This window comes from Hyaloscypha bicolor (genome assembly GCF_002865645.1).
Source record: "Hyaloscypha bicolor E unplaced genomic scaffold K444scaffold_73, whole genome shotgun sequence".
NCBI lineage: Eukaryota > Fungi > Ascomycota > Leotiomycetes > Helotiales > Hyaloscyphaceae > Hyaloscypha > Hyaloscypha bicolor.
This window is the reverse complement of record NW_020194575.1, coordinates 136,358-160,834: the sequence shown is the minus strand read 5'-3', so window position 1 is coordinate 160,834 and position 24,477 is coordinate 136,358. Positions and strand designations below refer to the sequence as shown.

The 24,477-nt window shown below is 36.6% G+C and overlaps 6 protein-coding genes across 6 annotated transcripts; 3 read left to right on the top strand and 3 right to left on the bottom strand.

Moving 5' to 3' along the window:
* Positions 1–62: 62 nt before the first annotated feature.
* K444DRAFT_529014 (FAS1 domain-containing protein) lies at positions 63–1,346 on the bottom strand (the record flags this gene model as incomplete). Its single annotated transcript, XM_024874767.1, has 3 exons — positions 63–651; positions 703–950; positions 1,107–1,346. Coding segments are annotated over 3 exons (1,077 nt in total), but the record flags the coding sequence as incomplete, so codon positions are not given.
* A 1,937-nt stretch (positions 1,347–3,283) lies between these two features.
* Positions 3,284–5,561, top strand: K444DRAFT_663427 (uncharacterized protein; the record flags this gene model as incomplete). Its single annotated transcript, XM_024886831.1, has 3 exons — positions 3,284–3,980; positions 4,106–4,603; positions 4,658–5,561. 3 exons carry the CDS (start codon positions 3,284–3,286, stop codon positions 5,518–5,520), a joined length of 2,058 nt encoding a protein of 685 aa, XP_024736694.1. The 3' UTR covers positions 5,521–5,561.
* A 1,298-nt stretch (positions 5,562–6,859) lies between these two features.
* On the top strand, positions 6,860–8,778 carry K444DRAFT_722448 (uncharacterized protein; the record flags this gene model as incomplete). The annotated part of the gene is made up of 3 exons (XM_024888559.1): positions 6,860–7,301; positions 7,343–8,110; positions 8,270–8,778. 3 exons carry the CDS (start codon positions 6,860–6,862, stop codon positions 8,713–8,715), a joined length of 1,656 nt encoding a protein of 551 aa, XP_024736693.1. The 3' UTR covers positions 8,716–8,778.
* A 728-nt stretch (positions 8,779–9,506) lies between these two features.
* Positions 9,507–10,276, top strand: K444DRAFT_722444 (uncharacterized protein). The gene has a single exon (XM_024888558.1). It carries the CDS (start codon positions 9,759–9,761, stop codon positions 10,002–10,004), a length of 246 nt encoding a protein of 81 aa, XP_024736692.1. The 5' UTR covers positions 9,507–9,758; the 3' UTR covers positions 10,005–10,276.
* A 955-nt stretch (positions 10,277–11,231) lies between these two features.
* K444DRAFT_612863 (uncharacterized protein) lies at positions 11,232–12,399 on the bottom strand. Its single transcript, XM_024880224.1, has 3 exons — positions 11,906–12,399; positions 11,635–11,843; positions 11,232–11,573 (listed from the first exon to the last, which is right to left on the bottom strand). The coding sequence occupies exons 1-2, from the start codon at positions 12,316–12,318 to the stop codon at positions 11,687–11,689; spliced, it is 570 nt and encodes a 189-aa protein (XP_024736691.1). The 5' UTR covers positions 12,319–12,399; the 3' UTR covers positions 11,232–11,573; positions 11,635–11,686.
* A 1,628-nt stretch (positions 12,400–14,027) lies between these two features.
* K444DRAFT_529404 (ankyrin) lies at positions 14,028–14,465 on the bottom strand (the record flags this gene model as incomplete). Its single annotated transcript, XM_024874806.1, has 1 exon — positions 14,028–14,465. A coding segment is annotated over one exon (438 nt), but the record flags the coding sequence as incomplete, so codon positions are not given.
* Between the last annotated feature and the right edge of the window lie 10,012 nt (positions 14,466–24,477).

The following is a 24,477-nucleotide window of genomic DNA, read 5'->3' as shown; positions in this document are numbered from 1 at the left end:
TAAGAAGAGAATGTTTTTTTATGTTTTTTTTACTTAACTATCTATTATGTTCATCATTACCATTAAAGTTGTGAGTAAAGAGATGCCTCCACTTGATTAACTATATCGAGTTCCATTCCGGACACCTTCCACGTAAATTCAGAGCAATTGCTCCAGAAGTAAAAGCTTAGCCACTTCACATTATCAAGGTCGCAACCATAGTCGCAGCAATTGCAACACCAGCAGCCACAAAGACCTTCAACTCTAGAAACTAGACGTAGACTCGCCTGATCAATCACATGTGCAACACCATTGCTGAGAATAGTATTCGACGAAATAATCTTCGCACCGTTGACATAATATACTCCATTCTTGATTGAAATTGTGAGTGTTTCATTCGCCAACGTCTGATACACAGCGCCATCAGTCAGCACAGGCAGGTATCCCAGGAAGTTGGGAATGACGTGGTTGGAAAGCAGATTCGGAAGCGTCGCGGCATTACTGTTATAATTAGCAGCAGCAGCGAATGCAGCGTTGTTGGGAGTGAAGATGGTCACGCTGTCTGCAGCATCGAAGGTGTTTGAGAGATTTGCGCGGTTGAGAAGGGTACCGAGGGCGGAAAGGCCGGTGGAGTTAACGGTTGTAGATAGTGGCGATGGAATGGTGAAGAATCTAGAAACAAGTCAGCGTCAAGAACCCTCACGTTTCGGGACATTGACTTACGAATCAGTAGTATGAATCAGCCCACCGCTGTAAGGAATATCACCGTTAATGATGCCGACACTGTTGCCTAACCCAGAGACCAACTGAATACCAGGATTTGGAACAGTCCTGCGACGCCGGGTCGAGGTGCTGTTCGCAACTGACTTCTGGGAAACGATAACTTGAGAACCTCCCGCCTGCGGGGCAGGAAGTCCTGTCTTAACAACATCACCCGGACTAATTGGAGGTCCAAGAGTTTCCAGCCCAGTCTAGAAACGAGCAATCCCGGAGTCAGTATGCCTCCTTCGCACATATGGGGGATAGAGTTGCATGTCTTGGGAGTGGCGGGACATATTTATCTTCGCGTGTCTCAAACGTCCTAGAAGCAACGAGGAAAGGAAAATATTGCTCCGAGAGTGACTTACCAATGTGTTGCTATACTGGTACTCGTAGTGCTGCTGAGTGTTGTTGGCAGCTCGACGTTGGAGCACATTAAAGTAGGCATCCGTTGGGGCAAAGACAGTCTGTACGGCCGAGGAATTGTATACTGCGAGTATGCTAGGATTTGCTTGGAGGAACTGGGCGAACTGGGTAGCGTTGTTGGCCGCGAGAGCATCGAGGAGGGACTGGGCGTGCGTAGAGATGCTGAAGAGGACAACAGCCAAACGGTGGAGGGCTGCATGATTGTCGATGTTCTAAAGACGGCGGGGCGACGACAGACTCAAAAACTTAACTCAACGAATGTGATACTCGACGATTTGATAGACGGATGTAATGACTTTCAACAAGTTGCTAGAAAAGCGAGGGACAATGACGAGAGAGCTCTACAGCAAGAAAATCTGGGACCTTCCACATATGTGTATATGCGAAATGAATGCGAATATGGGGTACTCCGGTCAGTATTCTCTTGCAGATAATGACTGAAATGAGAAGCGCCTCCAAGGTCACTTCTGCTCGAATGAGTCGCAACGGAGCATTCTCAATATTGAGCCAAAGGACCACCACGTCCGAGCCTCGAGCCGCGCATATGCAAAGGTGCGGCGATTTCGGGAAAAGATTGGCCTGATGCTTCTCAGCTTCAGGGCGCTCGTAACCTTGCTGCGTTGCGGAAGTACTCATCATACCGCGTATCGGGCAATCACAGGACGAATCTGCGTTGAGGTTGAGATTGATGCTTCTCAGCCCCGAGAATGAGGCGCCATTCCGCCATACAGAGGGTCCGGCAGTGGGGGGGAGGACCCTTGGCACGTCTTGGAGAATTTGACCACACCGTGGTCTGAAGAGGAAGAGACGACGACGGCGCCCGCCACGGTTCAGCCCCGCCGCTACTCTGGGAGTAAATACGGAGGTACAGCCCATAATGATAGTAATAGCGCTAGCAGGGGTCCGAACTTTTTAACCTGGTATCGCAACAACAACGTATTGCAAAAACTTGAAAAAAGGTAGTACTACTATACGGCACTGTTATGGATATTTACAGCGTTTAAATGAACTTTTTATGTTTTGTGTAGTAAAAGTTATCGAGTATTGAATTCACGAGTTTTCTATTGACCCCTGCTAGCGCTATTACTATCATTATGGGCTGTACCTCCGTAAACACCGAGGTGCGGTTTTCAGCTCGGGACATGCGCATGTTGTGTAACACATTTTTGTGCTCATGGGTGGCTATCCCGTCAGCCCCTGCCAAGCCTTCGTCCGCCCCGGCTTTCAGCTGTCCCAGAGGAGCAACTAAAGGCGAAACGGGGCCTATCAAAATACTTCAAGAATCTGGAAGGCGGGATAACAATTCAACATCAGACATGTCGTCGATGTCGAAAAGCACAGTCTGCTAACGCCACAACATGCACCCGCGGGAAAATGAACCCCAAATCCCGTGTAAGGCGGGTTGCGTCAAGGGCACCGCGTCCAACCGACCGCTATTAGCTTAGCTTCAGAGTTGTGAGCTAAATGGTGGTGGTGCTCCGAAGCCGCTTGAAATTCTATACCTCTGAGCGGGCAAGGCGCACAATGCGTGGGAAGAGGCCTCCCTAAAGGCATGCGCGATTCTCGTGTTTTCTGATGGTGTCTGTCTGCTGGAAGTCCGAGTTGCGCGTTGTGGTTTGTGTATCCCGCCGTGGCTCTTAAGAAGCAATGACATTCACTTTCAGGAGTACTGGGCGGATGACGTTGACTAGGATTGGCTTGCATCTTCCCAATGCCTGCAGCTTTGCTGCTTCGTCGAGAATGGTTGTTCAGTGCTCGGGGTGGAGCGGAGCAACTACCTACACCTTACCTTGGCGGCTGCCCTTATTCAGACAGTTTGTACGACCATTCATGCATGATCAAAAGAAAAAATTCGGGTTGCAGGAACGTGCATTCAGTAGTTGAGCTGAAGAGTGCATTTGCTGCATTTGTGGGTTTGATAACAATCCAATCATGCCATCAGGGTCGACGTAGAGCCTCATTGTCCACTAAATGGCTCAGATGACTCCTTCTCCACATGGCTTGCTGAAGGATGCCTGCCTGTTAACTGGCCGGAGACTCGAAACGAGGCGGCCAAAGCCCAGCCTGCATATAATGACTAGGAAATGAGGGTCTAGTTTTCCTCTCATTCGATGCATCTATGCCCAGGGCTGAAAGCGACAGCGCTGTATTGCAGTCTATGTCTCAGCCTCTGAGAGCTGCAATGTACTTATCCAAATGGCGTCCAGAGTTGAAAGTGAGCTCCCTCATCTTTCCTTCACTCATTTTTGAAGCATCATTCAAAACAACGACTGCATTTCAGAGCAAGATGAGCGAAAAAACAGATACCATTAAAGAGGGACCCTCTGCAAGAATAGCCATCGAACCAAGTGAGAAACAGAAGTCCGACATCATCATCACATCATCAGCTTTTATCCCCGGGGAACGTCCCATACCCATCTATTCGGTTATTGAATCTCAATCAAGCCAGGTAAAGCATGCTTGGGGCTGGCTTATAGGAACAATAATCTTCTGTTCATGGACAACTTCCTTTGCATATACTGTCTTTATCAGCGATAAGCCTCTGCCTCGTGCCTACGATTGGGGTTGGTCTCCGGCACTAACAACTCAAATTGTCAACGTTGCTTCTCATGTTGCCGTTATTTTCACTGGTGGCTTGGTCGGCGCAGTTTTCGATGCTCTTTCCTGGTCGCTTGTTTATGGTCGAAAGAGAACAACAATGGGGTCATTCTTGGCTGTTCAGAATAACACTAGCCTAATGGATGTTGGAAGACTATTCATGGTACCAGGCTCACAATGGATATGGTGTATTATGAGGTATGGAGATCTCACTTTCTGTAAGCTCGGCTGACGCGAGACGTATAGGTTTGTCATCATAGGTGTCAGTTTCGTGGTAGGAGTGCTTCTTCTTTGTGAGTTCGCTCCCCAACCTATGCTTTCAAGCTAATATGAGAACTGCTAGCTAATGTAACAACCCAACGAGTCTACTTCGAAGGCCCCTCTTTCCCTGTAACAGCTGGGCTATCTGACGTCCACACATCCGTCTTGGCTCTTGAGAAGCTCAATGTCATTTCCAATACTAGCGCTCCTATCTCTGGCACGAGCGCGGCCACTCTTCAGGAAACAGGCATAAACATGATGATCACCGGGGCCACAAACAGCATATTGACAGACCCTGGTTTTGTTATCAGTGTTGCTCCTATAACCTGCAAATCATCCGATTGCAAATCCCTTTTCCTTCCAGGTGGCATGCAACTTGTACGTTCTAACGGAACTCCTCTCAATACCACGTTGTTTCCAGACGAGTCGGTAATCATCGTCAACAACGCTCATGGATTCCAGTTGGAATACGAGCCCTCAAACTATGTGTTCAACTACACGGCAGACTGCACCATGTATGGATATGACGTCTCGAGTTTCTTTGCTTGCCTTAAGTTTACTGGCGAGAACATCACTGCTGGTGAGTAAATCGATTGCAATTTCCTCACATCGTTGATTCAATCTAATTCTGTAGGCGCTGCGATATGCCCGCCAGCTCAGATGCTTGATGGTTCTTGTATAACCGATCAGAACTATACCAACACGCTCGATGCTACCATTTCACTTGGTCTATACCAACGAGTCGCAACTGTTTCATACGACAAAACCAACTTCTCAATCATAGACGTAAAAAGTATTGACAACTATACAAGCACAACGAGCGAAGAACTGGTGTCAGACTTCCAGAAGATGTTTACGATCATGTACCCTCCACTGTCAAACATTTTCGACGAACTCCTTGGTATTGCCGAACACCCCAGTGAGATCTGGCCCGACCTTGCCTACTGGTCCTCTGTCTTCTGCGTTCAATCTGAACTTACCGCTGCCAAGTGGCTTGAGATCCATGGATTCCCCACTTGGCAAACGGGCAAACAAGATCTGCTCGAAGGCTTGATGGCGATCCCCATCCAATTTGGAACCATGCTGTGGCAATTCGTCGACATCCAAGGTGTTCCCCCTAACCTGGCTACTACCGCAAACTTCTCCACCGTTACATATCGTCCCAGGTCGCCAATCTGGCCCGTCGCGCTCTTCGCCATAATGGCCTTCTGCCTTGTTCTATGGGCCATAGCTTGTTTAATCTACATTCAATTCGCCGGTGATGTTAAGGAGGAGGAGAATCCTCACGTGAAAAACGCTTTCAAGACTGGCAATCCGTACGATGTCGATGATAAAGGGTTCTTTAAGATCTTGTGGATTTTTATCAAGCTGCCGTTTGGTGGGAAAGCCAGGGAGAAGTCGAGAGCTCTTAATCCGGTTGTTGCGAGGAAGGTTAAGAAGAATGCGGAGGACGGTGAGAAGGAGGAAACTTTTTTGATCGTTAGGGATGATATTTAAGGATAAGGAATCGTGAGTCAATCACCCCTATCTTGAAGAGGACTTGTATTTAATGAATTTGATTTGCTTTATTCATTTGGGTGGTAAGTGAGTTCCTCTACCTACCAGTAGCGGCGTCCCAGAGCCGCACCGTCTGATCCCTTGATCCAGAGACGACCTGCTTACCGTTAGGTGAGAAGGCCACGGAGGTGACGGAGGAAGAATGGCCCTCAAGCGTCTGCAGCGCCGCACTCTAATGCGCTTGCACTCTAGGCTTTCTTTGGATCCAAGGGGGAATATAATTTTCAAATTTCTTTCGAACAATGCTCTTTTCTGGGGAGAAGACAAGTGCTGAATAATATAATTAAAGGGGCGCCTGTTCAATGACTAATCGGCTATATAAAGCAAATCGCTTTGCATCATGGATAAATGCGTGCAAATTGGGGCTTTCAGTAGCCTAAGGACAAGTTAGACTCTTATAAATAATAGATAGATAGCTTACCGGAATGTGAGCCTCTTAAGGACAATATTACTTGAATCCCTTCTGACGTCTTGCCCATCCACCCAAGCGCCTCAAGCCAGTGTAGTAGATGAGCCTGCAGAAATCGGTGGGCTTTCTCGCCGTCGTAAGCCTGAGAGCTACTCCTTTGAAGATGCTGAACCCAGTAGAGGCATGCGTATTAAACTTCGGGCGGAAGGCATTTCTCAATCCAACTGCTCTCAACATGGCGGGCTTGACTACCAGGAGCATGCATTTCGCAAATGTCCTTCTTGAGTGTCTGGGACATTAGCTATATGCAGCCAGCAGCTAATATCTGGTGTGCCCCCTTCTCATCCACCCAGAAATCCCCACATCGATCTTTGTTGAGGAGGAAGTCGCGAAATGAAGGGTGGTATAGGCGGAGCGGGCGAGTCGGGTCCTCTGGAATATCAAGGATCGCATAAAGGTCCTCAAATGTCTGGTCGACATCTTCCCTTGGAAGGTGCAATAGCCTGCTCAATGAAGACGTAGAAAGAGGTGAGAGCAATACCACTGTACTTCCAAGCGTGTGCTTTAACATACCGCATGCCTCTTCTTTCTCTTCCTCCAAATAGCCCGAGGAGATCGAGTGCTCGAGGACAGCAAGGTAGATCTCACTGAGGTGCTTCTCTGGTGCGGTAATAGCGTTGCTGCTGCTCTTAAGAATTGTATCCAACCTCTTGCGTGTGAATCGCTTCCCTTCGCGGATAAAACGACAAGCCGTTTCCGCCCAAATGAAGAGGCCACAAGCGTCTAGAACTAGCTTTCTCAGAACCACTTTGCCTGGCCAGTCTGCTCCAAGAGTCCACTGTCATCAATCCAACCTTTGTCGCTGCAATTATGCCGTCTATTGTATCAGACATCCTTGCTCTAATAGCTCCAAATCCTACCTATACTTTGCTGAAGAAGTTCAACGTACCGACGGGACACGGTCTCAGAGCTGCTGTCGCAGTAACATTTGAGACTAGCAAGACTATAACATCACTTTATACTTTGTTGTTGAAAACGATTGGCCTTGAAATCTGGTATATGGTTGTGCTTCTTGTCGTCGCTCTCTCTGCCAAGAAAGTCCGATCACATAACGTCTCCATTGTTGTTATTGTCTGGAACGCGCAAAGTTCACCTCTAGACATCATCAAACTGATGTTCGGCTACGTCACACACACTCCCCAGTATGCCTTGATGTGGATAGCTCTAGCCGCCCTTGCTTGGGCTTCTTCTACTGCCCTTTCGCTCCTGGCCACGAGAGATTTGATCATCAACTTGTCAGCGCCTCTGACAGGTAGCTCTATTTACGTGCCGGACGACTCTCTTGAGGATTAGGCTCTTATGCTCTCCGACTCAATCAGATCACTACACCTGCGAACCTTAGAGCGATCGGTGCTGCCGACAACTTGACGGCAAACGCCAATGTGAGCGTGAGCGCATCTAGCCCCACAACCGATGCCTCTGGTAATATATTCTACACTGTGGACTATGGCTACACCATTTCAGATGTCGATTTTGGGCTGCAAAATGCATCAGGGCTTCTCCTGTCAGTGACGGGCTCTTGTTTCACGGATTATACCTGGTACAATGGAACTTATAATGAATCAGGCACATTGGAGGACAATTATCTATTATTTGGATCGCAAAATCCCTCTGATTCCCTGGCCGTATCGATAGCAGATGGCGGCCCACCATTAGCCTTCTTCCTTCTCCCTCCGGAAGGTCCAATTGGTAGCAATGCTAGCTACGCGATTATCATATCGTCTTTGTATAGAAAGAGCTTTACCGAAGGAATAGATCCATGGTACGCGACCATGCCACTCCCTGGAGATCGGTATGGGGCTGAATACCAAGTAGCTCCGGGGAGGCCAGTGCTCAACTGTTGGGAAAATGATATCTGGTCCTATCAAGGAAATAGCAGCTCGACCGCCGACTTAGAATACCTTGGGGCCTTACCTCTATCCTTGGCAACATTATTTCAGCGCTTCCTAAGCGCACCTCGAATCATCAATCTCGGGCAAGCTCTTGGCACCACCGCTTTGAAGTCCGCAACCGGCACTCAAGGCTATTACTTTGACGCGCAATCATCAAGCCTACATAACGGTAGGTCTTATCTCGTAATATTCACCTTCTTCCTCTGAAGGCCGAGAGCTTAGGAGACACTTTTAGAGCCACTATTCCCGTATCTCCACATGTTTTGGGACTTTGAAGCTCTCGATTCTCCTGGAACTGTCTCAATTTACGTGCTAACTCGTTGGGCAGATCTCGAACGTCTCGTCCTAGGCGCTTACCAAGCAACGAAGAACACTTTGCAAGAGTTAACACAGTTCAGCACACAGTATTCTGACATCGGAAATATTATGCTCAACAACGATAGCATGCTCCTTCCCGGAGCAGACCTGTTTGTCATCTACACTCCAGACGCTGCTGCACTCTCGCTCGCAATGGTCATTGCTGTTCCGATAATTGCAGCCTTGCTTCTAGGCATCAACCTTTTACTCACCACTAATTATTTTCCTTGGGGATATGTGAATTCATTGAAAGCTGCAGTCATCTACAGTGCACTGGACGAGAAAGATACAAATACTAGTCGCTGGGACCGAAGCTCGACAGCGCCGGTCTACAAAGACCACGGTGATGTTGAAGGAGCTGTACAGACAGCACTTGTGCGGCCTGGACTTGACCGTAAAAGAAGGACTCTTAGTTAGCTTGCGGCACATGAAAACAAACCTACGTAAGCCTAGACATTTACTTCCGGTGAAACAGCTGTGAGAGAATGTTGTGGCTGACGATTGACGCTCTCAGGCCGAGCCCTTTCACTGATACTGTGCCTCCGGCTAAGACGCCAAAGGTTGACGAAATGCCGGTCGAGGTACCTCCTTCATAAGCGACAGCACTTTGCAGAATTGGTGGATTTCAAACTCTCGTTTGAACTGTTCACCAGATGTGGCACTTCTGGCTTCCTTTGCCTTGAAAATTTTCTGACTCTGTGTTTTCGTGTGGCGATGAGGAGGATGTTGGGCGTATGGTAAATTGAAATGTCCGGTTTCCTATTAAGTGGGGTCGATGACCAGATGGACTACGGATAAAAATTCTCATTGGTCGTTTCATTTCTACGGGTCTCTCTTCGCTCGTTGCACCACTCCAGCTCATGTCTCTGTCGAAGATTGAAGTTATACTTAATGATACAACTTTCTCAAGCTTAACAACCTCAAGTTCTCCTCTTAACGAATGTGACATCGATCCAGTACTGCACCGAAGCTTTTATAACCTTTGCCTGCTTTCCTAGACGATTTGGAAAGATCTTAGGCAACATTCTCACTTGGGCGTAAGGTTACAGCACTGAGACTCGAAATGTGACACAGTCAGGGATTGAACAGAGCAATGGATCTACTCGGGAGCATGTTTGGAATGGCCAATGTCCCCGTTCAACCCATACTTTTCAGTTGCAAGAGCTCATCTCGCCTGGCAATGAAGACGGACATTCTTAGTGATTCAACTCGATGCTACTCCTCAATTCACAATTCGGACATTTCGAATTTGAAAAGGCTCATTCAGCGTCAAAGTGAAAACAGATGTTCTCAGCAGAAAAAATCGATTCCTTACGCGCAGACAGGATCGCGAGCGGTGCGACTCCAAACAATCAGCGCAAGAGAACTAGTGAAGCTACTTGCTAAGGCGAACAGGTTTAGGTATCAAGAGACGGACATCGTCGACGACGAAAGTGGTGCCCGTCCTGTCCAGGGAGGCAATGCAAATTCACGATCGAAGCCCGACGCAATCGGAACCCAAAGGGACCGGGTGCGACTGCTGGCCAGTGTCGCCCTCACTCCACAGCTTTATCTCAACCACTCTCCCTCGAAAAACCTCGAACCCAAATCGTATGAACACAGCCCCAGTCCTGCGAGGCGAGCCTCTCTCGGCAAACACACATCTCAATGCCCAAGGGCCGGCTCCTTCCGGGAAGGAAGGTGGCTATAGCATTCAGAGCATATAGGGTGTTACGGGTATACAAGATAAGGCATTAACAGCTACAGGGACTACTGGGAAACAGGACAAAGGGAGTGCTCAAGGACCGGATCCGGACCGCGGGTCACAGCTCCTATTGCGAGGTCTCGCAGTGTCTTAAAGAGAACGTGGGCACAAGACATGGAAGGCAGGGTGCAGAGCCAACGTCCTAGAAAGCTAGTTCGGGCGTCGGCTGGAAAGTCATCTCTATCGATTTCTGCCCAGCCTCTCGAGCTTATAGTCATCTCTGTCGATTTCTGCCCAGCCTCTCGAGCTTGTAGTCATCTCTGACTCGGAACCAAAACTTGAAGACAATGCTGGCGTGCGAGGATGACGCATAAGGCTCATGTGAGTGAGCATGCGGAGGATGCCATCTGCGGAGGGCCGCTCGAGGACGGCAGACAGGACGTCGAACGGCACCCTCTTATTGATGTAGGCCCCGTTATACACCGCCGAGTTCGAGTTATATCTTATAACCTGATCTCGAGCCGCATCCGTGGTATTACCTAAGAAAAGCCCTGTTAGCAAAATGGTGGATCCTCGAGATATTACGGAAGACTTACGATTAATAATATTCGCCGTCCCATATCGGAAGCAGTAGCAGGTCAGTATTAGCAGGAAGCCCACTATACGCCCAAGACAGACTAAGCAGTCCCTAAATTAAGAGTAGGTAAGCGCCAGTATCGGAGAGGTAATTATACTGTCTACTATCCGCTTATCTTAACGGAAGATTAGAGTCTTGAGTATCTCTTACTTCTAGTTTAATAGCGTTATATAACCGGGCCCTATACCTTCTGCTTAAAGACCTGCTCTACCGTAATCAGGCTCGGCACTTCGAAGGCCCTATCTGTAATGGCCAAGGAGATAAGGTGGGTAATAGGACAGAAGATCGGGTCGTCTATTTTAGTAAAGAAGAAGATTATACTATAATAATCTATTAGTTCGCTTTCGGAATACAGATTTGGTAGGTGGTTTTATTGACTTATTACTTCGGTTTTCTGTTAGCCCCCTTATAGTAAGCCAACTTAACCTCTATAGCAAGTATATCCCGCTTTCCGGCTATAGGGTTCCGTATAACCAGAAAGCGGACATCTTCGTAGCAGAGCGTATTAAATAGTTAATGTTCTATTTAGTTATTGCTTATAGCTATATTATTATTAGAGCCATTATTATTATTCTTGAAGCCTAAGTCAGTAATAGTACTATTATAGTCATTATTGCTATTAAAGGTAAAGTCGGCTTTAGTGCTAGCTTTAGTATTATTAAAGCCCTTGTCGTCCGTATTATTAGTGCAAGTTTTATTATCGTTAAGGCCAGGAATCCGCTTCTTCTTCTTCTTCTTCTTTGCATTAACCAGCTCCGCAGGTCGGCATCCAGTAGTAAAGAGGAGAAGCAGGATTAGTGCGAATTGTACGCAGTACCGCTCCGTCGGGAAGGTAGAAGTGTCGCATATCCAGTAATAGTTGAGTAAGAGATAGAGGTCGTCGATGCCGAGGACGGGCTTCTCCCTGATCATAATATCGAGTTCAAAGTCCGTAGTCAACTTACCGTAGATATACTAAACCCACGTTAGTATCCGTATATTAGGAAGATAATTATTAAATAGAACGGGCCCCTACTGCGAGAGCCTCTTTGGCGTTATTAGTATTCATGTGGCGGCCGTTCTCCTAATTATAGAGCATTTTGAGCTGCAGATAATATTGGTAGACCAAACTCCTTCTTCTTTACCCGATCTACCTTGCAGATATGAATGAGGAATACTATTGTAGTCCCCTTGGAACAGGTCCGGATCACAGTACGCCAGTCCTCACCCATATAAGTACAAAACCTAGATCAGAAGTCAGACCAACTAGCTACTTGAGGTCTTCGATCAAGTGTTTATTATCTTACCTGCTGAACTTGTTAACGATGCCTTGGAGGTTGTCTTTAGTAGTACCGGCATAATTGTGTTTTACGGTCGTATTATCGTATTCGTTAATCAGATTCTTGTAATATTCGGGAGGATGTTGGATCTTCGGTTTGGGATAACGACGTTCAATACCGTTATTCAGGCGTGCGAGATTCGGCGGCGAGGTTTGAGGCAGTTGTGCATTGGCCTTGGAATAGTTTCTTGCGACCATGGCGAAGGCAGGATCGTTCGGTCTTGGGGTGCGGTAGTCCAGAGCTGGATATCGTGCGGGGGTGCTGAGTTGGGAGGTGGGAAGATGAGGATGAGGATGAGGATGCGGATGCGGATGGGGAGGGCAAGTATATGAGCACGAACGGTGGGCAGTGCCATGGTGACTGACAAGATGGGGAGCCATCCCCCTCCCCCCAGTTTCCGGGGGGGGGATAGAAGCAGAAAGTCGACAATTGGAACAGAGAAACAGAAAGGGTCGACTTTGGAGTTCGAGCATCTTTCGCTACGACGATTACCGGTAGCCGGGGGTGCCCCAGCGAGCCGCAACACGTGATGAGTTTTCGGGGGCCAGAGGCTGCTTAAACCAGCGGCCACACCTCCCCCAATCCGGCAGCACCAGAATTCCGCGTAAAAAATCGAAGCCACGTCCAAGCCACAGACAGTCGCGTGCCAGCTGCTCGGGATGCGGATATGCAACAGAATTGATGAAATTTCTCGCGTGACAATGTATTAAGTCGGACGAACTTCTAATTTCCTGCGTATCGTGGTCGGTGACGATTGATTTTTGTGCGGAGGATAAATACAAGTTCTTGAGAATAGATGCTCTACCTGATATTACCGGAAGAACTCTGTAGTATAGTGTGCAATACGGAACCCAATATTGTATTGTTTGTATCCCACTAATCTTGAAGAGTGTCTGTTTGCCGCTAATATTACTGACGACCTCACTCGATGCCAACCTCCATTTGCGAGTCTGGTTCAGATAACAGTCGAGAGACAGAGGCCTCTAGCTCTTCATTAATGTCGATCTCCTTCTCCGGAATCAAAAGCAGCATGTTGCTTCCGTTGGCGATTGCAGTTTGGAAACACATTTGTGGGGTCGGAATATGTTAAAAATGTAGGTAGAGCATAAATTGGATCCTGAGCAATGGTGGGAGCAAGGCTCCCTTATATATACAGAATGTGGAGATGATGCCTGAGGTTTCAACATTCCGCGCGACCTGGCCGACTTGTGAGAACACGTAGTCATGTGGTTTCGTGGCAGACGCTAAACCGCTCTAGGCGAGGCTTGGCAATGGTCTGCTGGTGGGCGCAGCAATCGGCCCCCAAAACCCGTCAGCGCACCTCCTGCGGCCGGGGTTAGTTTTCCCTTTCACTGGACGCGCGCTGCGCACGCCGATGCCCTGAAACCAGCTGATCAGGGTGCACACGTGATTCGCACTGGACTAAAATCAGCTGACTTGGAGGCACAAGATTTGTGATTTGTGAAACCGCTTATCCAGCCAATGAGAACCCGTGTTGCCAACACCCAACACTAGGGGGCATTAAGTCTGTGATCACGTGGATACACTCCATGCAAACCAACCTATTCGGGCAATACGGGCACGAATGAGGGCGAGCCGCTGGCCACCAAATTCGGACGTTCACAGCAGCCAGTCAGCATCAGGCTTGGCGAGGAGATCACTGGTGGGAAACCCCGCATTTTCGGACCCCTGCCCTCGCGCGCTGGTTGGTTGTCCCTTCCTCTCGTTCCTCGTTTCAGGGCAATCCCTTCCATGGTAACGCGTGCTCCGCACGCCGACGCCCTGAAACCTATCGTCCTTCCGAAAAAAGCAGCAGAAATCTATGGTTATTGCTTGATCACAGCAGGATATGAGTGAGACTTGACGCAAAACAATATTGAAACTATCAAAATGATAAGAGAGCGTGATGTTGACCCTGCTTAAGGGCAATGCAAGTCTGGAGAGAGTGAAGAAAGTTAAATGCTGACTCCGCCTATTCTCCCGGACATGTGGAACCTCCCTAACGAGTCATTCAGTCTGTCGTCAATTTCTTAGTCGTGAATTGGCCCTTATTAGCTACTAATCACCTCATCCGATTCGCACCCTTCTTTTAAGTAATGTTTTTTGCCCTGGCTCCTTTCTCGAGCAGTGTAACAACAATTGCCTCGTGACCCATAGCGGAAGCTGCTTGGAGTGCATTGCCATATCGTCCGCCCTGGGCATTCACATCGGCCCCTTTCTTAAGCAGTAGTGCCACAACTGCTTCGTGGCCTCTCTCTGAAGCTGCTTGTAGTGCATTGCCATAGAATCCGCCCTGGGCATTCACATCGGCCCCTTTCTCGAGCAGCAGTGTAACAACTGCCTCGTGACCCTTTTTAGAAGCTGCTTCGAGCGCATTGCCGAAGCGTCCGCCCTGGACATTCACATCGGCTCCTTCGTCGAGTAGCAGCGTAACAACTGCCTCGTAACCCTTTTTAGAAGCTGCTTCGAGCGTATTGCCGAAGCGTCCGCCCTGGACATTCACATTAGCTCCTTTTTCGAGCAGTAGTAAAATAACTGCCTCATAACCCTAATAGGAAGCGGCTTGGAGTGTATTGCCGTAGTGTCCGCCCTGGGCATTCACATTGGCCCCTTTCTCGAGTAGTAGTGTAATAACTGCCCCGTAACCCCGAGCTAAAGCTGCTTGGAGTGTATTGCCATACTATCCGCCCTAGGCATTTATATTGACCCCTTGCTTGAGTAGTAATGTGATAACTGCCCCGTAACCTCTATAGGAAGCTGCTTCGAGCGTATTGCCGAAGCATCCGCCCTGGATATTTATATTGGCTCCTTTTTCGAGCAGTAGTATAATAACTGCCTCGTAACCCTAATAGGAAGCGGCTTGGAGTGTATTGCTATAGTATTCGCCCTGGGCATTTACATTGGCCCCTTGCTTAAGCAATAGTATAATAACTGCCCCGTAATCTAAAGCTAAAGCTACTTGGAATATATTACTATAGTCTCTACCTTAGGCATTTATATTAGCCCCTTACTCGAGCAGTAATATAATAACTGCCTTGTAATTCTTTTTAGAAGCTGCTTAGAGTATATTACTATAGTATCTGCCCTGGATATTTATATTAGCCCTTTACTCGAATAGTAGTATAATAACTGCCCCGTAATCCTAATAGGAAGCGGCTTGAAGTATATTGCTATAGTATTTACTCTGGGTATTTATATTAGCTCCTTTATTAAATAGTAGCGTAATAACTATCCCGTAACCTTTATAGGAAGCTGCTTTAAATATACTACTAAAGATTTCACCTTAAGTATTTATATTAGCCCCTTTATTAAGTAATAGGCTAAGTGGCTTAAATAATTCTTCCTAAGATATATAGTATATTAGAGAGGCAATATTTATAGTATTTCTTTCTATATTAGATTCTTTCTATAGCTTATCTAGGTTAAAGAGCCAAATTCAATTCTTAAAAGCATTTCCTTAGAAAAGTTATAGGATTACTTCTAATAATTAGTTAGTTTAGATTAAGAATAAGCTTTATAATAACTCTAATATTTACTAGATAGAGAACCTTAAGATTATTTATATTTCCGGTTATATAAATAGCTATATTATTATACTAATCTCTCCTTACCTAAATTAGGATAATTAATATATATATAAGACTATTAGAGAACTATATATTTATCTAGAGAAACTATATAATAACTCTAATAAGAAATATAATATTTAGTAAGCCTTTAAGAAGCTATTTATAAAAAAGAACTAGACTTTTTAGGAATTCTATATTCTATTCCTAAAGTATATAATAAACAGAAATATTAATTTATAGAACTTTAAGAATAACCTAAATAATAAGCTTACTTAAAAGCTTTAAGAGACTATAGCTATATATTATAATAATCCGGCTATTTATATTATAGAGTTTATATAATACTATACTATAAATAACTAGTAAATCCGAGCTTATTATAAAAAGAAAAACTAGATATCTAAGAAAGCTAATAAAGATATAAATAAGCCAAGCTTAGAAAATGCCTCTTATATAAAGCCTGCTTCTAAAACCCTAGTAATAAATAAGTTTATTACTTTAAAGCCCGGATTTTTAGATCTTAAATATTATAATTATAATAGATTTAGTTATATATCTAAGAATTATCTAAAGCTTAAGATAAAATATATAAAGTAAGTCTTAGTAGCCAAGCTAGTAGTACTTATTATAAGTAAGCTATTTAAGAATATAAAATAGAGAAATAAGAATTCCTAAAAGAAGTTTTCTCTTTAGGGCTATATTATATAAATATAATAGAAGTTAATTTAAGATAGCTATTAGAAAATAAAGTATTTATTTTCCCTTATATAATTAGTAATAATAAATTAGATATTAAGACTTCTTTTCTTATTAATACTAAAATAAATAAATATACTTTTATTAATTTCAAATTTATAAAAATAATTAAATAATTTCTAGATATTAAGCCTATTTAATTAGTATTACTTTATAATATAAGAGAATTTAATAATAAATAAGTTATATTTATTACTTACTATATTAAGCTTATATTCTTAATTAATAAATAGAAGATTCTAGTACTTATACTAGTTATAGGACTAGATAAGTATAATATAATTTTAGGATAATAGTAGTTTATAAATACTAGTATCCTAATTAATTATAAGAATAAAAGATTAATTTAGCTAGATAATTAGCCTAGAAAAAAAGTTAGAATAAGGTTCTAATTATTATATATAAGAACTTGAAACCTGGAAAAAGTAATTAGTATTAAGAAAATATAAATAGAAGAAATAAAGCTATAGTTATAAATGAGTTCTAGAGACTTTAGCTTATAAAAAGAAAACTCTCTTATTCTTTTCCTAAGCCGGGCTTAGAAAGCCATATATAATAAAAGAATTAAGCTTAATACTATAAAGAAATATAAGTAGCTTTAGGAAATATAGAAGTTTCTCTTAAGCCAGAAATAGAAATATTAAAATTATACTATCTAAAAAAAAGCTATAAGATCTAGTTAAGGCCTATAATTAATATTATAAGTATCTTGCCGGCCGCTTTCTAAATAAATCTATAAAAGAAAGAAAATCTTTTTTTTATAATATTATTTTTCGAGATTAATAAAGAACTAGAATTATAGTAAGAGAATAAGTTTATTCCGAATAAGTAATAGCTAGGAAAAACGGAGCTATAATAGCTAGTAAGAGTTTTACTAGAGGAATTTAAGGATTTTGCAAATATTTTCTTAAAAAAAGCATTAAATATTTTATTCCTATATTAATTATATAATTATAAGATTTAGATTAATAACTCCAAAGGCCTAAAAAGCCTAGGGTATTTCCTGCTTTATTAATAATTAATTTATAAGCTATAGGAAATCAAGTATTTTCTTAAAAAGAACCTCTAATAAGGCTTTATTAAATTAAGCTAGTTCTCTTTTATATTCCTAATTCTTTTTATAAAGAAAGCTAATAAAGCTCTCTAATTCTATATTAATTATTATAAGCTTAATAACTTAATATAGAAGAATTATTACTTTCTTTTCCTTATTTATAAGACTTTTATATAGCTAGCTTAAGCTAAGGTTTATATAAAGCTAGATATTTAGTAAGTATTTTATTAAATCCAAATAAATCCAGAATTAAAAGAACTTATAATATTTCATATAAAATATAAGACTTATAAGTATAAAGTTCTTTAAAAAGACCTAACTAATAGCCTTATTATATATTAGAGGTATATAAATAATATTTTCTTTAATTACTTTAATATCTTTTATATAGCTTATTTAAATAATATCCTAATTTACTTAGATAATTTCCTGAAATATAAAGATTATATATAAAAGATCTTTTAGTAATTATAAGATATTAGCCTCTAAGTAAATATTAAGAAATTAGAGTTTAAAATTATTTATATAAAGTATCTAGGCTTTATTATCTTTACTAGAAGTATTAAAATAGATCTAGATAAAATAGTAATTATTAAGAACTAGTAATTACTAAAGATAATTAAAGAAATATAAAGCTTTCTAGGTTTTTATAACTTTTATTAATATTTTATTACGAAATACAGCCATATAGTAAAGCCCCTAATAGCTTTAATATATAAGGAAGTTCTATTTAAATAAATAAATTAGTATTAAAAAGGTTTTACTAAACTAAAATAAGCTATATTCTCGGTACTAATTCTATATTATTATAATCCGAATCTCTTTATTATAATTAAAACAGATATATTAAATAAAATTATAATTAGTATTCTCTTATAATAAGATCCCTAGATAAAATTCTAGTATCCGATAGTATTTTTCTTTAAGACTATATAGTTAGTAAAGCTAAACTATAATATTTATAATAAAGAAATACTTATTATTATTTTCTTTTTAACTAAATAGTAAGCGGAGCTAGAAGGCCTATAAGAGGTATTCTTTATAATTTACTTAGATTACTAAACTCTTAAATATTTTATAACTATAAAAAAGCTTTTAGTAAAATAAGCTTACTAGGTAAAATATCTTTTCTATTATTATTTTAAGCTTATATATTAGATAAGTAAATTAAATAAATAAATATATATTCTAAATAGGAAGTATAAGGATATAATTATCTAGAATAAGATAATAATAGCCTACTAAACCCAAATTCTTCTCTTATAATAAAAGATTAATAATAATATTATATAAGATCTCTAATTAGCTCTAATTAAGGCCTTTATAAACCTGGCTTAAAAAGAAACCTAGTATAATAATATCTAGCTAATAAATAAGCTATTAAGTAAAAACCGAGAATTACTAGAGCTAGAAAAGCTATAGAATAAGGCAAGAAATAAAAAGAAAAGTACTCGAATATTATAAGATAGCCTCTTCTTATAATATAATAAACTATTTATATTTAATAATATAATAATACCCGAGATATCCTTATATATTACTCTTATTTAGAAGGTATATATATAGCCTCTAATAGGATATCTAGAATAAGCCAAGCTTTAATAGCTTTTTTAGGCCCGCTATTACTAGCTAGGCTAAGATATAAATATTAATTAATATAGAAATAACTATTATATTTACTAATAATCCTATATTTCTAAAAATAAGAAGCCAAGGCTCTTATATTTATTACTAGTTCCTAACTACTTCTAGTAATATATATTAGTAAATTTCAAGAAATATTTAGAAAGTAAAAATAAGTATAATATAATAGTAATTTTTATTAATTATTTAAGTAAGTACCCTATTATAATTTCTGTTTGAGATATAATAATAACTAAAGAGTTAGTATTCTTATTTCTTACTTATATAGTTTACTAAATTAGTATTCCGGAAACTATAATATTTAATTAAGGCCCCTAGTTTATATTAGATTTCTGGAGCGAGTTCTATAAATATATTAATATAAAGCTTAAGTTATTAATAGCTAACTATTCCTAAACTAATAGCTAGATAAAGATTATTAACTAGTACTTTAATTAATAGTTATATTCCTATATAAATTACTACTAGGATAATTAGATAATAATAATTAATTAATTATTAGTAAATAGCTCTAGTTTATAAAACTATAAGCTAATTCCTATTTCTTATAGAAAAGAGCTATAAACTATAGATATTATTTAATTAGAAAACCTAAGTATAATCGGATACCCCGAAAAAAGAACTAAATAAATAAGAGATAAAAGCCCTAGTAATATAATTCTATAAATTATAATAAAAGATATAGGAAAATATAATATAAGTATAAGAATATTATACTATTTAAGCTAATAAGTACTACTAACTAGTAGACTTCGAAATAAGAAATAAAATATAAATTATTACTAAGTACTAGAAAAATAATTATCGAGCTATAAGCTAGCTTACTAAATAGAAGAATTATATAAAATCCTAGAATAAGTAAGATATTTCTTTAGGCTTAAGCTTCCAGAATTAATAAAAATATATCTAGTATTTTATATAGAAAAGCTATATAAAAACCCAAATAATTCTTTTTCCGGATAAGTAAATCCGGAGCCTTTATTATTAGAACTATAAGATAGGGAAATAAAATATAAAGTTCAAGAGGTACTAATAATAAAGCTATTTTATAAGAAGCTAAAATACTAAGTCTAATAGAAAGAATAAGATCTAGATCTAGAATAGTATCCTATTTCCTTATTAAATAATAATATCTTAGCTCTTTAGAGCTTCTATAATAAGAATCCCGAATAGCTAGAACTACTCTATAATCTCTTCTATTAGTTAGATTATACCAAGAATAATATATTATTAGAACTATATAATATAAATAGAAATCCTTTAAAATTATATATAAAAGGCCCTAGCCTTTAATATATAACCTGTAATTTGGAAATTTAATAGGGACTTTTAAAGCTCGAAAACAAGCTTATTTTAAAAGAGAAAGTAATATTATAATTATTATAATATATAATACTAGTAAAGGTTAGACTAGAGCTAGTAAGGCATCTAGTATCTGAGAGAAATATCTAATATCTAAGTAAGGCATTTATAATTACCTAATTATCGCACGTGACCCCGAGCTCAAGCTAGTATATGAGCCCGTATATAGCTTGTAATTATTTAGATCCGAGGCTTCTTCGAAATTCTCTTTTCTCTTTAGCTTTGAATTATTAAAATAGAAATAGTCTAATTATATTTTCTAGGCTTTAGATCTTATACTTATAATATATAAGATTATATAATTATATTCTATATCTTATATCTTATTACTTATATCTTATATTTTATGTTTTATAATTATATATATAATTTCTAAAGAAATAGCTATATTAATATTAGAAACTCTTTAAAAAAAATATAAAAAATAATACTTTTTTCTAATTATATATAAATTTCCTAATCTGGCCTAATATTAGATTTCCTAAATACTTTATATATTTATATTGCTTTTAAGGTTTTAGTTATATACTAAAAGCTATAGCTTTTTATATATAATTTCTTTTTTTATAATATTTTCTTATCTTATATATTTATTTTCTATTTTATTTATACTCGACTTATTTCTCTATATTTAATTATATAGTATTTATATTAATTAGATATTTAAGGATATTTATTAGCTTCGATTTTATTATAGAATTAGTAGAATTTAATTCTTCTTTAATTTATTTAACTTCTATAATTTCTTATTATTTATATATCTAATAGAAATATATTATATTAATTATTAAATACTTTTCTCGAATAGTTCCTAATTTAATAAAGTATTTATATAATAATTTCAAATTTATATAAATTACTAATAATAATTCTATTTCTAGTATTATATTAATTATAAATTTAATTAAAGTATTTATATTAAAGCTATAAGCTATATTATAAAGTTCTAAAGCTAGAATACTTTTAGTAACTCTTTTATATTTAATAAAGAACTAGTAAATAATATTAGTATATCTAATTTTATTTATTAGAACTAGAATATATCTAATTTAGGAAAAAACATTTCTATTATTTATAAATAAAGCATTTGTAAAAACAATTAAATATAAGAACTTTTCTACTAGCTTTATAAATCTTAGTTCTCTAATAATATTTTTAATTTATTATTAAATATATTTATTAAATACCTTTATATTAGTTTCCGAGAATTTAATAGCTTAAATAGTAATTAATAGATTATATAAAGCTTCTAGTTAATAGACTAATATAATATATATTTCTCTAATATATTAGGTAATATATTAGTTCTTAATAAAAAGATTTTAATAAATAGTACTTTTATTACTTATAATACTAGTATTTTTTATAGAAATAATTTAAAGGTTTTTATACTAATATTCTTATAAAATTAATTCTAGTAGTATTTATATAAATAATACTTCTATTAAATTTGAGATTATAATTAAAAGTAAGAAATTTATGTTCTTTAGCTAAAAATTTAGTTTTTTAAAGCTTTAATTACTTTATTTTTATAAAATTATTAGTTTTAATAAATAGAATATTATTAGTTTAAAAACTAATAATTTCAAAGAATTACTTATTATAAAAGAAGTAAGAATTATAAGTTAATTATTTTATAAAAAGCTTATTAATATAATAGAAATAATAAGTTTTAAACTAATAGTTTCTAGTTTCGGGTATATTATATAATAATTTTATAACTTTTAGAATAGAATTATTCTTTATATTTAGTTCTTTAATAAATTTATAAAATAGATTAATATAGAAATTATAATTAAATAAGGCTATTAATTAGATATAAGCTTATAAAATATTATATAAATATAATTCTATAATATCTATTATTATAATAGTAATATTAAAAGTAATTCTTTAGCTAATATATTAAATAATAAATAATTATATTAATATTATATATTTTTTATTATTATTATAAACTTAAATAACTAGTTTTAATTTCTTAAATTCTCTTTTTATATTTTTATTCTTAATCTTATTAATAAATTAGAAATTAAATTTTTTTTTTTTTTTAGTATTTGAGATCTAGAAATAATCTTAAATAATTTTTTTTTTAAAAACTAGTAATTTTAACTTAATAGAAATTCTTATATAATTTATTATTTTATAGAAATACTATAATATCCGGGATTTTATAAAGGTATTTTTTATTATATTTTAATAAAATAGCAGAAATAGTAAAAGAAATTATATTTATATTACTTTTAGTTTTATTATTAGATTCGGGTTTAAATTCGAGGCTATTAGTAATAATCTTAATATCTTTTATATAAAAGGGCTTTATAAAGATTAAATAAAAAATAATATTACTATATAATAAAGCTAGTATATAATTCTTTCTATTAATAGCTACTAGCTTATATAGTTTATTCTAATTATTAAATTAACTAGTATTTCTTTTATATTATATAAAAATATTCGAATTTAGAAATAGTTTATAAATATTAGTAATACTAGAATTATTTCGGGTATTTAAAGTATTTGTAATTTAATATCTAGCTTAAAGCTTCTAAATTTCTACTATTACTTTTTTAAATATTACTAATTATTATAATATAATAAATAATAAAATATTATATTTAGTTATTTAAAATAAAGTACTATAAATTAAAAGAATTAGAATAATATAATTAAATTCTATAGAATTATTAATAGCCTTAAAAGCTATTTAAAATATAATATTCTTATTAATTTTATTAATTTTAGTTATAATAATAAAATAAATCTATTAAATTAAGCTATAATAATATTCTATAATTCTAATAAAGTTATAAGCCTTTATAGAAATAATCTTAATCTTAGTTCCTATAGTATTTATAAGCTAAATAAACTTCTTACTAATAAACTACTTTCTGGTATTTACTATAATTTAATTAGAAGAACCTAAATAGTTATTAATCTAATATTACTTAAATATATCTCAGATATATATTATACTAATATTCTAGAGCTATTAGCGGGCTTAATATCGAGTGTCTTTATTAATAATATAAAATATTAATAATAATAAAATAATTAAAGCTAATATTATTTCTTAAATTAAACTTGAATTATTTCTTAAATTAGCTATATTTCTAGTATTATTTATAGTATTTTATAATATATTTAAGGGCTTTTATATTAATATTATAGCCTGCTTATTTTAATATATTCCGGAGTTTACTAATAAATAAATAGCTAAATTAATAATATAAATATTATAATTCGATTTCTATAAAAAAGCAAGAATTATAAATAAAGAATTTAGAAATAAAGCTTTATAATATAGTATTTTAAAGCAGGAAAAATCATCTGAAATATTACATTATAAATATATAATTTCTAGTAAAAGTAATAAAATAATTAGTAAAATTATTAAAGTAAACTTCTAGTTTATTTATATTAGCTAAGCTAAGCAAAAATAGAATCTTTAAAAATATAATATAGAATTATACTTACTTAATTAGTATATTTACTATTATAAATTTAATAGAAAATATAGATCTAATATTAAACTAGATATTAATTTAGTCTTTAGTAGTTTTATTAAGTTTAATACTATTATTAGTTTATTATAAAGCTTGAAATTAATTAAAACTAATAATTAAATATCTAAAAGCTTTAGTATTAATTATAATTTTATAAAAGTAATAAAATATTATATTTTAATATATTATTAATTATAAAAGTCTAAATATCTTTTATTAAAGATTTAATAAGCTTTAAGATATAGTTTTCGCTAATTATCTAATATATAAAAGAAAGAGAAATAAGATTATTTATAAAAATATTAGTTATAATTATTAGTAAAATAGAAGTAATAGAAATAATTAAAAAGCTTTTAACTAAAATAAAATAGAAATCTAAATAATATTTCTTTTCTTTATTTGTTTTTATTAATAAAGCCTTAAAAGCATTATTTATTAGTTTGTTTTTATTATCTTTATTATTCTTTTTATTTTTAGCTTTAGTAATATATTATATATAAATATTATTAAAGTATTTATTAAAGTTATAGGTATTTCGGAATTTAAACTAATAAATATTTCTATTCCTAAATTAAATCTTCTTAGCCTTTTATTTCTTTAACATATATTTCTATAAATAATATTCGGGTTTCTTATATATAAAACACG

What these genes read in the sequence shown, in the direction of transcription:
- K444DRAFT_722444 (XM_024888558.1), top strand. Translation starts at nt 9,759, where the DNA reads ATGCAAATTCACGATCGAAGCCCGACGCAATCGGAACCCAAAGGGACC.
- K444DRAFT_612863 (XM_024880224.1), bottom strand. Translation starts at nt 12,318, where the DNA reads ATGGCTCCCCATCTTGTCAGTCACCATGGCACTGCCCACCGTTCGTGC. An exon ending in ATCGTTAACAAGTTCAGCAG is followed by an intron (nt 11,844 to 11,905) that starts GTAAGATAATAA and finishes CTTCTGATCTAG; the next exon opens with GTTTTGTACTTATATGGGTG.